The following is an 18119-nucleotide window of genomic DNA, read 5'->3' as shown; positions in this document are numbered from 1 at the left end:
TTGTAACAGTCGCTACTCGGCTCCACCAACCCAATATGTTGTGCTGTTGTGCCTGGTGGAAGGGCTCTTAGGCTTTGTCTACACTGGCACTTTGTCGGCAAAACTTTTGTCATTCCGGGGTGTTAAAAAACCACACACACACACCCCGAATGTTTTACCGACAAAAAGCACTGTTGTGAACAGCACTTTGTCACCAGGGGGCGCTCTTCTGCCGACAAAGCCACTGCATCTCGTGGGGGCTGGAAGTTTTTTGTCAGCAGGAGAGCTCTCTCTTGCTGACAAACAGCAGCTACATGGCGTGCCTTTTAGCGGCACGGCTGTAGCGGCAAAACCGTGTTGCTAAAAGCCTCGTAGTGTAGCCATAGCCTTAGAAAGGCATTAAGCAGAATGACCAATAGATTAGGTACAGGACTTTTCTGGTGACAAGAGTCCTCATTAGATCTCTTGCTTCACTAATGTCCTTTAAAAGAGAGAGTTAAAAAAAACTGAAAATCCATTTGGCTCAAAGGCTATGATATAATTTAGTAACCCACGTTCTAAGGTAGCATTTAATTCTAATTGCCAAGATGCATTGTTTTTTCTTAGGTGGGAGACTTACGGCCTACATTAATTCCTATGCAAATGACTGTGAAAGGTTGCCCAATCTTCTTGCAGATGACAGGACCCCAGACTGAACACCAAACAAAGATACCAATAATCAGGTATAGCCCCCCAAATGCTGTTTGTAAGGACGTCAGACGTTTCAAATGCCATTAGACTATGCCTACAGTGTTCATTTTTGGTCATTTGCTGTTGTTCAGTAAGAAGGCAGACAATGTTCAATGGTATATTTGTCAAAATACAGTGTGTGCTTTATTTTGTTTAGACAGTCAAACATTACACTAAGGCCTTATCTGATGTAGATAAGTTTAGCTTACCGCTTTGTTTGTGTTTCCTAGCATGACTGTAAAATGCCCTGTTTCCATATACAACATCTCCTAAATCCTTCATCAACCATGCTACCAACCATTCTTCCAGACTGTTTTCTCGGGGTTTAATACTGATTGAATTTCAGTCATTCCAGGCTCAATTGATTCAGGGCCAGCATGGACAGAGATCACTGGCATGCCAGTACCAATGGTGGAAAAAGTCCTGCTACTCCTGTCACTGAGGAGGTAGCCTCTGCCACTCCAACGCTTCTATTGACTTCTTTATCCACCATCTTTCATAAGCACATTTGCTCACACACACGAGTTTGAGACAACTATGTCATCAGAATATGGAGGGAATGGATAATGGAATGTAATCTGAATGTACAAAATAACTTTGTTTCCTAGATTTACTGTAGATTATCTGGTTTCCAATACAACAAACTGCCAACAGTAACTCTTTAAGCTGATCTGTTTCCACTTTGTTAATGACTCATTTAAAAGAAAAATTCTTAGGAGTTGACTTAACAATTGCACATTGTAATATTAACTTATTCCTCCTTTCCAGGTTTGGTGCTCATGTCTCTGGTGGGGATACTGTCACCCGCTGCATCAGACTCAACAACCCCACTCCCTGTGGTAAGGCTGGTTTCATATTCTAAGATATACGAGCTAGGCTGGGATCCTTGGACCTGGCTAGACTGTGTCTAGTGCAAGACCAGTGACAGGCGAAGATGGGTTTAAGTCACATTTACGCTCTTCTGATCTTTGAGGAATCCCTGACTGGTCCTGAGAGTAAAAAACTTCCACTTAAGTGCGCTTGGCGTCCGTGTGCCATTGTCAAACTAGTCCACTTTTTCTCAAGGGCCAAAAAAGCTATGTTATTGTTGGCCTGACTAAGATTAATAGTTCTTTCCTTTTTCATTCAGACATTCGCATGGACTGGAAAACTTACAATCAAGAAAAAGATCATGAGAAGCTGGTGGACCTCTTGCTGTTTTATGGCCCTCACTTTCCTATGAAGAACGTAGAGGAGAATGAGATTGAGTCAACTGCGAGCGCCTCAGAGACTGAAATTGTGTTAAACTGGGATAAAATTCCAAGCAGCCCAGACACCATTTCTCCAGCCTCCTTCGTGACAGATGATGTAAGGTCATGGCAGCCTGGTTTTCTAAACCCCATTATCAGAAAAGCGAACAGAATGCTGGGAATCATTAGGAAAGGGCTGGATGATAAGACAGAAAATATCATACTGCCTCTGTATAAATCCATGCTACATCCATATTTTGAATGCTGCGGGCAGATGTGGCTGCCCCATTTCAAAAGATACACTGCAATTTGAAAGGTGCAGAAAAGGGCAACAACAATGGTTAGAAGTATATAACAGCTTCCATATGAGGAGAGATGAATAAGACTGGAACTTTTCAGCTTGGAAAAGAGATGATTAAGGGGGATATAATAGAGGTCTATAAAATCATGACAGGTGTATAGAAAGTAAATATGGAAGTGTTATTTACTCCTTCTCGTAACAGAAGAACTAGGGGGTCACCAAATGAAATTAATAGGCAGCAGGTTTAAAACAAACAAAAGGAAGTATTTCTTCACACAAGGCACAGTCAACCTGTGGAACTCCTTGCCAGAGGATGTTGTGGAGGCCACAGGGGAAGTTCCAGAAGATTGGAAGGGAGCTAATGTGTCATTTTTTTAAAAGAGGTTAAGGGGTGACTTGATTAGACTATAAGTACCTACATGGGGAGCAAATATTAAATAAGTGGCACTTCAGTCTAGCAGAGAAAGATATAACATGATCCAATGGCTGGAAGATGAAGCTAGACAAAATCAGACTGGAAATTAATAAATTTTTAATGGTAAGAGTAATTAAAAATTGTTAACAATTTATCAAGGGTCATGGTGGATCCTGCATCACTGACCATTTTAAAATCAATCAGGATGGGATGTTTTTCTAAGTGATCTACCCTAGGAATTATTTTGGAGAAGTTCTCTGGCCTGTGTTATACAGGAGGTCAGACTAGATGATCATAATGGTAATTTCTGTTCTTAGAATCTATGTATCGGTATTAAACCAACACTATTTTTTGTTTTGAAAACATTAATCTAGGAAGCCATGGGCTGGAATGCTGCTTTGCATGATGAGCAAGACACTCCTAAGGCTCAGTCTTGCTGTCATCTGAACAGCATTGGGGTACCTGACCTTCCATTGATTTCAGTGGGAGGTCAGGGCATCCAGCGTCCGCAGGAGTTACCCCGAGTCACAGTGTTTAATGGGAGAAACCAGGGTTTATGCTGGAAAGTGAGACAAAATGATATTAGCTATTTTTGCTCTCTCCTTTTGTTTTGAGAATGATGGTTCTGCCTTCCCATAGTCCTGTGCTGAATATGTAACATTCCTTACCCTTTCGTACCTGTAGGAGTCAGATGTAGACAACAAGGAAGAGAAAGGAAGGAGTGATTCTGAAGTCTGGAGACCAGTAAATAATCAAAAGAAAATAATCTCTGTCCTTGTACAAGCTCATGAAGGGTTTCCTTCCGACTATCCCTACTGTATAACTCCTACACAAATCGTAAGCTGTGGCTCTTATGTGTCCTTGTATGATTTTTATGTATGCTTTAACTGCAAAGCTCAATGCAACCTTAGATGTAGATCTGTTAAGGTGCCTCCATAATGCAAAACTGCTCATTTGCTTTAGCTAAATGCCTGTATAATATTTTGATTCCAGGTTGTTCCTGCAGGTGGCAGTGCCTCCATCCATATTTCCTTCACTCCACTCACGTTACCAAAGCTCATTAACAAAACGGAATGTGAGGGGTTTGCATTGGGTTTCATGAGTCTAGACAGCAAGGTAAATGTACTAGCACAGCTAAGTATTTAGCTAAGTGGTATTGTCACTTCTGTTTGCTTCTTTCTGCGCTGAATGCTGATCAGTAACAGTGAAGCTATTTTATTATTTATTCCTTACAACATGGGGAGCAGGTGGTGAATGGTGATTTCTGCTACTGATTAGCTAATAACTGCACACACAGCTAATTTATACTAAAACCGTTTTTAATAAGGGAACAGGGAATTAGGACTTAGACTCCTGAGTGCTATTCCCAGCTCTCCCTCTCATTCACTGTGTGAATTTGGACAAGTCACCTATCTTCTATCAGACTCTTCCCTGGTGAAGTTGGAGTACAAGTTACAGGCTGCTGCAAAGCTTAAATAATGTTTGTAAAGAACTTTGAGATCCTCAGCTGTGAAGCACAAAGTGTTATTAACTATAATAAAATATTTAGTAAAGAAATTTTATAAAATTTTAGAACATATGAGTTGCCCCCATATTAATGAGAGGCTTTCACCTAATTTATTAAGAATTTTTGTTTGCATTCAAAATGCAAATATAGCTCAGATTCTGCTATTCACAGAATTTTTATAGAGGTAGCATAATTTACTACAAAGAATAGGCCAAACACTGCCAGAGTTCATCTATGGCTGACAGCTTTGAGAAACACCCTCTCAGATTGAAGTTAGTGCTTCAGCTTTGACACATTAGTTTGATCCTCATGTATTCTTCCTTTTCTTATCAGCTTGCACAAGGGATACCTGGCAAGGTGACTCGTTCATATGGCTATGGAGTTGCACCGTTCCGAATGGACTTGCAAGCTTCTGTAAAGCCTGCTTTGTGAGTACAACAGCTCCGACAGGTCATAAACTTACAGTAAACAACTAAATGAAATCAGAGACTAAGGAAAGGGTTCTAACAGCCTGTGATTCCTTACGTTCAGGTTAACTATAGAAATGGATCATGATGGAGGAATGGTGTTTCATTCCATGGCAAGTGATCTCATACCAAATCAACCCCTTTCTGGAGTGAGTATCTAACATATTACTGTATTAAGGTGTATTTAAATATACTGCTCAGCTGTTAAGATCATTCATGGCAACACTCACATTGCTGTAAAATAATGTTTTACTGACCACGTCCTGGTGATGCAGTGTTAAATTGTTTACCCACAACGCAATACCTTTATTTTTTTTGGTAGACTACAAACTAGGCCAGAGGAGACTAGAGTATAATTACCTGTAAGTCAAGAAGGGAGATGTTATTTCAGGAAGACGGCTATTCTGTGTTAGGTTAATTTACCGTAGTGATCTTTTAAGTATCAAAACAATTATTCATTTTCAGATTTTAAAAGATTCTGGAGCAGAATGAAGGTGATTTAGCTCCCAGCATGTCTGTGAATTTTGGTGATTCACAAAGTTCTATCAAATTTTGTTTTTAAACCTTTTATTATATCTTTATTTTACATTTTAATCAAGAGATTCTGAAGCACCCACACCGAGAAAAAAGAAAGTGGTTTGGGGAAGGATCCTCCAAATCTCAGATGCTATGGAATGGCTCGAGAGACTAGATAGCCTTCAAGCCTCTGGAGGGAATTCAGATTGAAAGTAGTTTAATAAATACATTCTCCTTCAGGTTTTGACAGATTCAGTCCTTACTCACAACCTGAAACTCACCAATTCCACAGAGGCTCCCCTGCACTTCAGGATCCTTCTATCTGTGCCCTTCGCTGTGTCCAGTATCGACCCCAACAGGAGCCTGAAAACATCCCACAGCGACAGGGAGGAGCAAGGGAAGCAATTTCTACTTCATCCACAGCAAAATGTGCTGGTAGGTTCAAAAAAGCCCCTCGGGCCAGGACAGTTTAAGGCTTGTCAACCCAGTGCATTAGTCCGCACTAAAGGGGTGTCAATTCTATTGCACACTAACTGGCCCACATGGACCCTGCTGGCATGCAGTACTATTTCAGCAGGGACTGGTGTCCACTCTGGTACCCACTAGAATTTACACCTCTCTAGTGCAGATTAATCCTCCATGTAGACAAGCCCTTAGTAATTAGTATACAAACATGGCCTAGGTGAACTGCAAAGCTTTGGGGAGGAAGGAAAAACATAATTGTACAATGGTGCTTGTTATGCTTTTCTTATTGGCAATGTCCCACTGAAGTCACTTTGCAGGAAGCACTAAATCAGTATCAGAATATCATAATGATAGATGTATTTACAATGTAAAAGAAAATATTTGGCTTTCCACTCTTCCTTTCAAGGCCTGAGCTTCCCATCTGCTAACTCCTATGTTAGATGACAGGGGAAGGCAGAAGAATCCTGTTTCATTTTAGGTGTATCTGTTGGTGTCAGGGAATAGTCACTCAGCAAAGAATGAAATAACTACACTTCAACATGGGCACACGGGGCTTGATTCTGACAGCAAAACTAACAACTCCACGGAAGTCAATAGAATTACTTCTGTAAAAGTGCAATTAGGGAGAGGAGAATCTGGAGAATTCACAATCTTCAACTTGCGGGTTTTTCTCCTCATATTTTAAAGCATTACAGTTCACCTTTCGCCCTCTGTTTCACTGCACTCGCCTTTAGGAAATAGTTCTGGATTTTGAAAAAAATGTCAAGATTTTTTTTAAACCTTTGCCTTGTTGTACAGGATCCCATGGGATTTTGGGCACTGGCATGATTCTTTTGGGTTATGATGGAAATCTGCGCTCTGGGGCAGAGCTGTGGATTTCCTACAGTTACTTCACACATTTTCATCTGAATTTCCCCCCAGGTGAAAGTGTCATTTCACACAACTCTGGAGTTACTTACATATCAGAATCTGCCAGCTGACCAGCTGCTCTCAGGAATCAAAGTGCTCCAGTTTGAGAATGGAGACAGGAAAGTGGAATTCAGTCAAAATCTGGTTATTGAATACAGTAACAGAACGACCCAGGTAACAAGCACTGAAGAACAAAAGTAACTCTAAAAACTTATGTTCATGATGGACCTTTAATACAGAATGATCAGTTATTTTTCATAACTTACCCACCACTGAAATGCAGCTGCTTCTAGGGTAAAGTATGCCAACTAACCAATAATGAACAGCAGCACTGCACAAAAGTAATAGCTTTCAACTGAAACTGCAGGGGACTCTCAGGATAACAGACGGTTAATCTCAGTGTGGCGGCCTAATTCAAAGTCCCATAGGTTCTTTGATTGTACAATAGGAAGGCCTAGATTTCAGCCAAAAGACAGCACCCTCCCATGAGACTTTGCCCCTTGACACCATGCTGAGGCATTTGCTCAGTACTGACTCAGCGAGAGTGCTAGGGACTGAGTTACCAGCATCACCTCCTGCAGCAATATTCCTTGGAGGTCTCTTGTGGCTGCTTAGCTGATGGGATGGGATGGGATGGGATATGATCACAGCCCCCACAGTTTGAAACTGACCTCTTCCAGACTGAAGGCTATAAAATCAGCAGTTTCAGTGCTGTGCAGAATTTTTTCATTCAAGGTATTTCTAAAGTTTTGCTCACTGTGGTATCTAAGATATGGACAACATAATAATAACTGTAGACAGCCTGTGTAAAAAAACAATTTGCAACTATGTGCCAGATACAGCTCTAAAGAAGGAAGAGAAACTAGAATGTCTGTGTCTTCATACATCAGAATGTACAATGAACATTACCTTGCTGAGGACATATAACGTTGCTGTTCTGAAAACCTCCCTGAAAAAGCAACACAGCACCCTTAACTGTCGTAATAGGCCACAGGCTTAAACAAAGTCTGAACTATAGAGTGTAATCTCTCTTCTCTTGCCTAAGCCAACATCTGAGAAACTAAGGTCTGGTCTACACTAGACCTATACTGGTATAATTACGTCATTCAGGGGTGTGAAAAATCCACATCACAGAGCAACGTAGTTATAGCAACCTAATCCCCCTTGTATACAGCGTTATGTCAGCAGAAGAGCTTCTGCCACCGACATAGCTACCATCTCTCAGGAGGTGGATTAACTCTGCTGACAGACGAGCTCTCTCCTGGCAGCTTAAAGCATCTTCATTAAAGCGCTACAGTAGCACAGCTGTGCCAATGCAGTGTTTTAAGTGTGGGCTTGCCCTAAATAATCACAGAATCATAGATTTTAAGGTCAGAAGGGACCATTATGATCATCTCTGGCACAACGCAGGCCACAGAACCTCACCCACCCACTCCTGTAAGAAACCCCTAACTTATGTCTGAGCTACTGAAGTCCTCAAATCGTGGTTTAAAGACTTCAGTGCTTGTTACTTTTTGGACAAAGTTATGGATTGTTGTTTTTTTTAACTCCCTTCCTCTCTTGTATTCTTCCAGCTCGTGCCAGTGACTGCATACCTTACTGTCCCACTATTGGAGCTCTCTTGTGAGACAGTTGCTTTTGAGACCTGCTTTGTAGACCAAACTAGGACAGAAGATGTCTTCCTGTTAAACAGGAGCAGATGCAGAAGTTACTGGACTGCTTTACTGGGTATTAAGCCTGTGCAATAGATTCCCTTTGTTATAAGAGGCTAGGCTAACACTTTGTGTTCTGTTTTAGTAAGATGAGCACACACATCTAGTCAATACATACGACATGATGACAACCATTCAGTAAGAAGCAGGTCAGGTTCTGATCTCACTATTTTTACTCCAATGTTTCTTCGCTGACTTCAGTAATTACTTCAGATGTACACCAGAGAATAGAATCAGACCCACCATATTTATTGATCTCTCTTTTCTAACTTAAGGCCTGATCCTAAGAGGAAGTGAGCACCAGGAACTCCCATTGACTTCAGCCTGAGCTTGCTTCTAATGAGGTTCATGTAAAATGCCCGTTTATTTCAGTGGGAGCAGGACTAGACCATTTTATTTTGCCATTTACAACTCCCACTACCCCAGCTTGCCCTGCAAATGAAAATGTAGACAAGTCAAATGTGACAATACCAGACACTTTTTCATTGGCAAGTCAGGAGATGTTTTGTTTACTTGCATGAATACTGTGTTATACACAAGGCTCTTATATCATGTCAATTGATATTTTCATACTTTGCTGCAGACCAACAGGAAGAGCATAAGAGCATGGCAGTATTTTCCATCTGCCCCACTCACGGAATTCTTGAGGCACCTGAAGGCAGCTTACCCACCAAAGCAGCTTTAAAGATCAGTTTTACCGCAAGGTAGAGTAAGAGAACAGAAGTTTTGCTGTCTTTGGAGTTGACTAAGAACGGCCTTGCAGACTGCTATGGTGTAAGGAGTAGTTAAAACAGAAATTAACTGTTACCACAGTGTGTGCCTCCACCAAACAGCTGCCCAGTTCTCTGGGCTACAGTGTTGTCTATGAGAAGAGAATAAAAGTGGTTTTGCTTCCCTCATAATCCAAGAACAAATGCTTCTGCTAAAATTATCAGCCATTATGTAGCTGAATTATTGAGACATATTCAGTCAATAGAGGCCCATTTACACATGGGAATGCATTTTAACATGGCTGTACTGCGCAGTTCCTGCATGTACCCGGACAAAGGGGATTTAGACATCTTAATTCCCATTTGCCCATACATTTCCACAGCATGCACACAAGAGTCAGGGTACAGTAAATGCCCAAATCAAGGTACATGCTTTTTCATGCAAACCTTAGGCAATGACGTTTTGGAAATATTACCATGAGTTTATCATTAGAGTTCAGAGGCACCCCGCTGAGATGAAGCTCTTACAGCTACTGTTTCTGTGCTGGTACTACAAACTGCTGTGCATGGCCAATGTCCGAGCCCTCTGGTTGTCTCCTTAGATTTTAAATTCCTTATCATAGGGCTCATATCCTGCCCATGGTGCCCAACAAGTGCTCAGGAAAGTTGAACCCTTGCTGTTCCACATAGTATTCTGTGAAGTCACACTAAGAAGCTTACCACACTGTCTCTACACGCTGAACTAGCCAGGAATGGCGAATTGCGGCCACGGGGAGCTGCAAGGGGCCATGCCTGTGGACTGCCAACGTAAACAAAATGTCTCGTGGCCCACTAGTGGACTACCCTGACGGGCCACTTGCTGAAGGTTGGCGACTCCTGCTCTAGATCTAGAATTCACACGTCACAAGTTAACCAAAACTACACTTACTGTAAATGTTTGCCTAAAGCTAACATTCAGTTGACTGCCTCCTGCCCTATTAGAACCAATGGGAAAATTTTCTCATCTAACCTGCCTTTTCCATAGGACAATAGCTGTCCCCTGGAGAAAGCTCAGCGTCATTCCCTGCCATCACAATAATACCTGTCATTTAGATATTTATAAAAATACAACTACACAACAAAAAGAACATTGAAGCTTTCCTTCCAAACACCACATTAACACATTCAACATCATATATACCATTAGGTAAGACACTGTTAAAAAGCATACTGGTACCCAGTTACTACATGTGATGTGATGGTACATGAAACTGGGCCAGGCTACAGTAGTCAAAACTCACCCATAAGGAAAGCAAAGTTAACTTCCGCAGTATCAGATAGCTGGCCAGCACAACAAATGTCAGAGAACAGCATCATTCTCCCCCTCCCAGCCCCCTTATAGAACTGTGCTGTATTCTTGCACGTAGTAGAATGGCAAACTAACTGAATGTCTTCTCCCTTTGTATTTTAGGAGTAATGTGCAATATGAAACTACAGTGACTGTTTCTGGAATGCTGGGAGAAAAGCCCTGCAAACTACAGATCAGAGGCAGAGGATCTTATGATGAGAAATATGAAGATCTCCGCTTAATATAAGAGAGATGGTATAGATTAGGTGTCAAGATCACATTCTTGGCTATTGAAGTCACTAGAAGTTACATATGTATACTGAATGCCACTATTTAAACTACATTGCCCATATTTTCATGTACTTAAGATTTAAATAAAAATTGTAGTTTTAAAATAAATTCCAAGTAGTGTATAACAAAGAATTTTACTGAACTAGGATAATTGTCTACTGGACAAATCCCATTCAACAGGTGTTTAGTATGTGTTGAATTTTATAGTTACCTTTTATTGGCATATGCCCATTGATACTTCCAAGGTATCTGTTTCACAGTTCTTTTAAAATTGCCCTGCTTTGTAGAAGGAGGCTCCTGTAACAGTTTAGTTTGCTCCTTGGTTTAAAAAAAGAAAAGGAGTACTTGTGGCACCTTAGAGACTAACCAATTTATTAGAGCATAAGCTTTCGTGAGCTACAGCTCACTTCCTCAGATGCATATCGTGGAAAGTCAGCCATTAATTCCACATAATAATAGTTAGGTGCAAACTAGAGACTTAGAAATAGCGAACAAGACCATCATTCTGACTGCCTCAGTTTCTTTCAGTGCCTTGGAATATAAAAGTCAATGGGAGCTGGGTATCTATATCCCTTAGGCACCTTTAAACATTTAGGTTGGTATTTTTTAAGTAGTAAGTGTCTGGGAGTTGGTCATGGTCCCCTACCCCTGCAACTATAGAAGGGGGATTCCACCCCACTTCATGTTCTTGCGCTCCCTTGGTTCCCACCTACTCACACTTTCCTGTTTACAGTAATACCAACAAAACTGAAAGTCACTCTGATGTTCCCATTTCTGAGAGCATAACAGTTTCCCACCCTCATCCTGCAACAGAAGTATTTTGCAGACAGTGTGTGAGGAATCTTTGCTAGCAAAGAGCAGAAACAGAAGTAGTTTTAGCAAGCGTCAGACAGATTTGTTCAACCAGTCAATCCCCTGTATCCATAAAAGCCTGGGCCAGAATTTTCAAATGTGGGCATGCAAAGTGAGGCATCTCATAGACTCACAGACTTTAAGGCCAGAAGGGCTGATTGCGATCATCTAGGCTGACCTCCTGCATATCACAGGTCACAGAACCTCACCCACACCCTACTGTAATAGACCCATAACCCCTGGCTGAGCTACTGAAGTCCTCTACTAATGAGTGAAAGACTTCAAGTTATGGAGAAGCCACCATTTACTCTAGTGTAAACCAGAAAGTGGCCCCTTCCCTATGCTGCAGAAGAAGGCAACCCCCTTCACCCACGCCCCAGGGTCTCTGCCAATCTGACCTGGAAGAAAATTCCTTCCTGACCCAAAACATGGTGATCAGTTGAACTATGAGTATGTCAGCAAGACCACCAGCCAGACACCTGGGAAAGAATTCTCTCTGTAGTAACTCATCTAAATCAAAACAGTCTAATTTTTCCAGAGATAGGAACTGGAGGCCTCCCTGTCCCTCTGATTTCAGCATCTCACTTTGCAGCCCTACCTCAGACTTCTGCCTTGGAACTCTAGCATGCTGCTCACATACCACTTGAATAAGTGTGACTAGTTTAGTGGGTTTTTTCCCCATTCGTAGGGAAAGAATATAAAAAATCAGCCCATCTTTAACTGTGGCCTTTAATTACTGATCCCGATTTTTAGAACATAGCAATTACATTCAAGTACCCAATTATGTTAAGTGCATAACAAAGAAACAGGACACAACTTTTCAGCTTGTCAGATGACAATAAGTACATTTCCTTTTAAAATAGTTAGCATTAGGAGTTTAAATGGTCTTTTGAAGGTAGTAACTAAATCCATTTATTCATGTCTGAATACCAGTGACATCACAGCAGAAATTTTGGAAGCCTTCACAATCTATCACTAACTTCTAGCAGCTAACCTTCCGGTGATCTGCCCCACACCATCCATTTCCTCTCTGGTCATCCCTACTACGATAACCCTCCACCATTCCTTCCATAATAACTGTCTCAAGGTTATCTCCAACTCTACGCCTAATGTGACCAAAGTATATTAGCTTGCTACTGAAGAAGCGAAATGGTTGTACAATACAAAAAGTATGTCTTTGCACTGGTAATAAAACCATACTGATTCAGGGAGAATGCTACTGATATTCATGTAGAGTTAACAGAAAAAAAAAGGGGGGGGGCAAAATCAGTCCTATATTAGGGTAGTGAGATACAAAATAAGCTTTTATTAAATGTTAATTCAGAAAAAAGGCTGATTTTTGTAGAAGTCACAAAACAAGCTAACATTAAGTAAAAACGCTATAAAGTTAAGGATGGAATGGTCAGCTTTTATTTTACAATTACTAGTTTGCATAGCCTGCTCAGCCCTTCTCTGCCTTTTATTTCACTCCTCTCATTTACAAGAGAAATCTTATTCGTGAATGGACAAACTTGCATACAATTCCATCTACTCTGCCCAAATTTGTTTAACAGAAAAACATGGGAGTTTTTTAATAAAAAAACAACAAAACCACCACACATACTGGGCAAGTGGACAAATTAGATGAGCCATAAAGGATCGTTATAACCTGAATGTAATCACTCAGGCTGTTGTTGAAATACCAGGGCTTAACCACTTTAAAAAAACATTTTCATTGTTGCTGCTGATTTAATCAATCACCCTAGGATGATCCCTTAAAAACATTATCGTTAGGTAGTAAAAAATCTACGTATGTCGTGTGTTGGAAAAATTGCTCCATGTGCATCAACATTCAGTTGCCTATGCAACTGTACCTTAACATCTGTCATTAAAAAAACCAAGATCCACATGAACTTCATCTTTCTGAATTACAGCCCTGATCCCCTGGTTCCACACGAGTAATTTTACCTATGAGTACCATTGACTCCAGTGGGATTACTAATATGCATGTGAATTGAGGCCTCTATTTTTAAGATCAAAACTGACTGAACTGAGCTCATCTATGTCCCCTGGCATTAGCATACCTTAGCTTTGAGGCAGCCACCAAGCTCATTTCCTCCCACCCCGAAGTATTTCAGTATACAGTGCACAGACATTTATACCCTTTAAGTTCCATTAAACAAATTCCTGAACCCACTTGCATTTTTACAGTGCAAATTATTCATCATCATTGGAAAATGAAGAGTCAGATGCGGTGCTTCTCTTGTACAATGGAATTCACTTCCCTGGGTATTCAAATACTGCTGCAGCTCCCATACCAGTTCCAATGCACATGGATACCACACCATACGCTCTGGAACAAAACAAGTTAGTGTGTGGTTAGAAACAACAACCCTGGTTCTAGATTGCCTGAAAAAAATCAGTGAATAAAGTTAACTTATACTGCCCACAAACCTAAAGGTTGGCTTAGATACAAAAAGATTCTAATTCAGGAACAGTCTCTGGTGCCTATTTCCCTAAAGTGGGAAAGAGAGATTCCTTATACAAGTTTCCTTTCAGCCAACTCTTCTATGCCCCATGGCATCACAGATATATCCACTCTCCCAGGAGTGGCACACTGTAAGAACTGTGCCCCTCAGCGATCAAAGAAGATAAATTAACTGGGGACGTGGGTTATAGAGGGGGTGAGCTTTAGGACTCTGCTTTGATTGAGGTCGTGTTGAAGAAGAAACTCACCCTCTGAGACGAAGGGATGGGATCAGTTCAGAATACTGCCATAAGAAAACCACCACACTGCCTCCCTCTACTACTCTTCAGAATGCTCAGCTATGATCTACTCCAGGTGTACAATGAAACTCTCATGCTGTTCATCAGAATTTGTGGGGAAATACGGTGTGTGTAAATCCACCAGGAAACTCTAAACTAAGTTTCTCTACTCTGAAGATACCTGAGTCGCTCTTACTCAATTTGTTTAGCGATAATATCCTGCCATCTCCTACTGTCCTCCAGGCTATGGCAGAAACATGAATGCTCCATTTTAAGGAAGGGACATCACAAGCTTTGACCATTACCTTGTAGATACTTTACAGAAACCACCATTTACCACATTATTTTAAATGCTCACCGTTTTCCCCTTCGCTTCAGTTCATTGAGCAAAGTGACAACTTGACGAGCCCCAGTACAGCCTAGTGGGTGACCCAATGCTATAGCTCCTCCAAGGGGGTTGACCTTCTCCTTTGGGATCCCCAGTTTCTCAACACAATACACAACCTAGAAAGACATACCAAGAATGTCCTTGTGAAATTAATCACGTTATGTGTCAGTTCTCAGCATGTATCCTATACTGGGGAACAGCCTGGATTGCCACAAGAATGGCCAGACTGGGGCAGACCAATGGTCCATATAGCCCAGTATCCTGTCTTCTGACAGTGTCCAATGCCAGACGCTTCAGAGGGAATGAGCAGAACAGGGCAATCTATCAAATGATCCACACTGTTCTCCAGTCCCAGCTTCTGGCAGTCAGAGGTTTACGGACATCCAGAGCATGGGATTGCATCCCTGACCATCTTGGCTAATAGCCATTGATTGACCTATCCTCCTTGAACCTAATTCTTTCTTGAACCTAGTTACACTTTTAACATTCCCAACATTCCCTGGTAACGAATTCCACAGGTTGACTGTGCCTTGTGTGAAGAATTACTGCCTTTTGCTTTAAACCAGCTGCCTATTTATTTCATCAGGTCCCCCGGCTCTTGTGTTATGTGAAGGGGTAAATAACATTTTTTTATTCACTTGCTCCACACCATTAATGATTTTATAGACCTCTATCATATCTCCCGCTAGTCGTCTCTTTTCTAAACAGAGCAGTCCCAGTCTTCTTAATCTCTCCTCATACGGAAGCTGTTCCATTCCCCAAGACATTTCTGCTGTCCTTCTCTGTACTTTTTCCGATTCTAATATATCTTTTTTGAGATGGGGCCCCCAGGACTGCACGTAGTATTCAAGGATTGGGCATACCATGGATTTATGTAGTAGCATTATGATTTTGTGTGTCTTTTTATCTATCCCTTTCCTAATAGTTCCTAACATTCTGCTAGCTTCTTTGACATCCACATTGAGTGGATGTTTTCAGAGAACTATCCATGATTACTCCAAGATCCCTTGCTTGAGTGGTAACAGCTAATTTAGACACCATCATTTTGTTTATATAGTTGGGATTATGTTTTCCAATGTGCATTACTTTACATTTATCAACACTGAATTTCATCTGCCATTTTGTTGCCCAGTCACCCAGTTTGGTTAGATCCCTTTGTAACTCTTTGCAGTCAGATTTAGACTTCACTATCTTGAATAATTTTATATCATCTCCAAATTTTAGCTCCTCACTGCTTACCCCTTTTTCCAGATAATTTATAAATATGGTGAACAGCACTGGTCCTAGTACAGATCCCAGGGGGGCAATGCTATTTACCCCTCTTCATTCTGAAAACTGACCATTTATTCCTACCCTTTGTTTCTTATCTTTTAACCAGTTACTGATCCATGAGAGGACCTTCTCTCTTATCCCATGACTGCCTATACTTTGCTAAAGAACCTTTTGTGAGGGATCTGGTCAAAGACTTTCTGAAAGTCCAAGTACACTATATCCATTGGATTATCCTTGTTCACATTTGTTGACCTCCTCAAAGAATTCTAATAGATTAGGAAGCATGATTTCCCTTTACAAAAGCCAGGGATTCCCCAACAAATTGTGTTTTATCTGTATGTCTAATAATTCTGTCCTTTACTACAGTGTCAACCAATTTGCCTGGTATTGAAATTAGGCTTACTGGCCTGTAATTGCCAGGATCACCTCTCAAGGCTTTTAAAAAAATCATGAAAAAACTGCATGAAAAAACTTGTACAGATACAGACAGACATCATCTTCCTTTCCAAATGCAAACAGATGGACATCGTACCAAAAGGACTGAAGGTAAAAAATCCATTACAATCTACATACCACACAGACTATGCTGACAGCTTGTGCCACACGCTCTCAAAGAAACTGCGGAATCACCTGATCAACATCCTCTACAGCAAACAGGGAAAGATTAAGAATGAGCTCTCAAAAATGGATACTCTCATAAAAAACCAACCTTTCACACAAGCTTCCTCGTGGCTGGATTTTACTAAAACTAGGCAAGCCATTTACAACGCACACTTTGCTTCTCTACAAAAGAAAAAGGACACTAAACTTTCTAAACTACTACATGCTACAAGGGGCCACAGCAATGGTTCCCTCAACCCACCTAGCAATATTGTTAACCTATCCAACTATACTCTCAGCCCAGCAGAAGCAGCTGTTCTATCTCGGGGCCTCTCCTTCTGCCCCTCCACCCCCACGAACATGATACAGTTCTGTGGTGACCTAGAATCCTATTTTCGACGTCTCCGACTCAAGGAATATTTCCAAAATACCTCTGAACAGCATACTAATCCACAGAGGTCTCCCTACCAACACTACAGAAAGAGGGATTCTAGGTGGACTCCTCCTGAAGGTCGAAACAGCAGACTGGACTTCTACATAGAGTGCTTCCGCCGACGTGCACGGGCTGAAATTGTGGAAAAGAAGCATCACTTGCCCCATAACCTCAGCCATGCGGAACGCAATGCCATCCACAGCCTCAGAAACAACTCTGACATCATAATCAAAAAGGCTGACAAAGGAGGTGCTGTTGTCATCATGAATAGGTCGGAATATGAACAAGAGGCTGCTCGGCAGCTCTCCAACACGAGTTTCTACAAGCCATTACCCTCTGATCCCACTGAGAGTTACCAAAAGCAACTACAGCATTTGCTCAAGAAACTTCCTGAAAAAGCACAAGATCAAATCCGCACAGACACACCCCTGGAACCCCGACCTGGGATATTCTATCTACTACCCAAGATCCATAAACCTGGAAATCCTGGGCGCCCCCTCATCTCAGGCATTGGCACCCTGACAGCAGGATTGTCTGGCTATGTAGACTCCCTCCTCAGGCCCTACGCTACCAGCACTCCCAGCTACCTTCGAGACACCACTGACTTCCTGAGGAAACTACAATCCATCGGTGATCTTCCTGATAACACCACCCTGGCCACTATGGATGTAGAAGCCCTCTACACCAACATTCCACACAAAGATGGACTACAAGCCGTCAAGAACACTATCCCCGATAATGTCACGGCTAACCTGGTGGCTGAACTTTGTGACTTTGTCCTTACCCATAACTACTTCACATTTGGGGACAATGTATACCTTCAGATCAGCGGCAATGCTATGGGTACCCGCATGGCCCCACAGTATGCCAACATTTTTATGAAAAAAGAAAAGGAGTACTTGTGGCACCTTAGAGACTAACCAATTTATTTGAGCATGAGCTTTCGTGAGCTACAGCTCACTTCATCAGATGTTTACCGTGGAAACTGCAGCAGACTTTATATACACACAGAAATCATGAAACAATACCTCCTCCCACCCCACTGTCCTGCTGGTAATAGCTTAGCTATTACCAGCAGGACAGTGGGGTGGGAGGAGGTATTGTTTCATGATTTCTGTGTGTATATAAAGTCTGCTGCAGTTTCCACGGTAAACATCTGATGAAGTGAGCTGTAGCTCACGAAAGCTCATGCTCAAATAAATTGGTTAGTCTCTAAGGTGCCACAAGTACTCCTTTTCTTTTTGCGAATACAGACTAACACGGCTGTTCCTC

The 18119-nt window shown here is 41.5% G+C and overlaps 2 protein-coding genes across 8 annotated transcripts in view; one reads left to right on the top strand and one right to left on the bottom strand.

The window, feature by feature from the left end:
- Positions 1–10647, top strand: part of DLEC1 (DLEC1 cilia and flagella associated protein) — a 53700-nt gene extending 43053 nt beyond the window's left edge. For 4 of the 6 annotated variants that reach the window (XM_073334708.1, XM_073334706.1, XM_073334709.1 and 1 more), the window contains 12 exons: positions 586–701; positions 1477–1547; positions 1838–2055; positions 3338–3490; positions 3647–3769; positions 4494–4588; positions 4692–4776; positions 5384–5578; positions 6530–6691; positions 8092–8245; positions 8813–8933; positions 10390–10647. In XM_073334708.1, coding sequence (XP_073190809.1) covers positions 586–701; positions 1477–1547; positions 1838–2055; positions 3338–3490; positions 3647–3769; positions 4494–4588; positions 4692–4776; positions 5384–5578; positions 6530–6691; positions 8092–8245; positions 8813–8933; positions 10390–10513 — 1617 coding nt within the window. In that variant the 3' untranslated portion in view covers positions 10514–10647. Of the gene's footprint in view, positions 1–585; positions 702–1476; positions 1548–1837; positions 2056–3337; positions 3491–3646; positions 3770–4493; positions 4589–4691; positions 4777–5383; positions 5579–6529; positions 6692–8091; positions 8246–8812; positions 9004–10389 lie in introns of all 6 variants that reach the window. The other 2 variants (XR_012157651.1, XM_073334707.1) reach the window with 2 other exon arrangements.
- A 1472-nt stretch (positions 10648–12119) lies between these two features.
- ACAA1 (acetyl-CoA acyltransferase 1) overlaps positions 12120–18119 on the bottom strand; it is a 41407-nt gene continuing 35407 nt past the window's right edge. Inside the window, exons 11-12 of one of the 2 annotated variants that reach the window (XM_073334721.1) lie at positions 14513–14658; positions 12120–13741 (exon numbers count right to left, since the gene is read on the bottom strand). In XM_073334721.1, the coding sequence (XP_073190822.1) occupies positions 13666–13741; positions 14513–14658 (222 nt within the window). In that variant the 3' untranslated portion in view covers positions 12120–13665. The remainder of the gene's footprint in view (positions 13742–14512; positions 14659–18119) is intronic. The other variant, XM_073334722.1, reaches the window with a different exon arrangement.

The sequence above is a fragment of the Lepidochelys kempii genome, chromosome 2 (genome assembly GCF_965140265.1).
Source record: "Lepidochelys kempii isolate rLepKem1 chromosome 2, rLepKem1.hap2, whole genome shotgun sequence".
In the NCBI taxonomy this organism is placed as follows: Eukaryota; Metazoa; Chordata; order Testudines; family Cheloniidae; genus Lepidochelys; species Lepidochelys kempii.
This window is presented reverse-complemented; position numbering and strand designations above follow the sequence as displayed.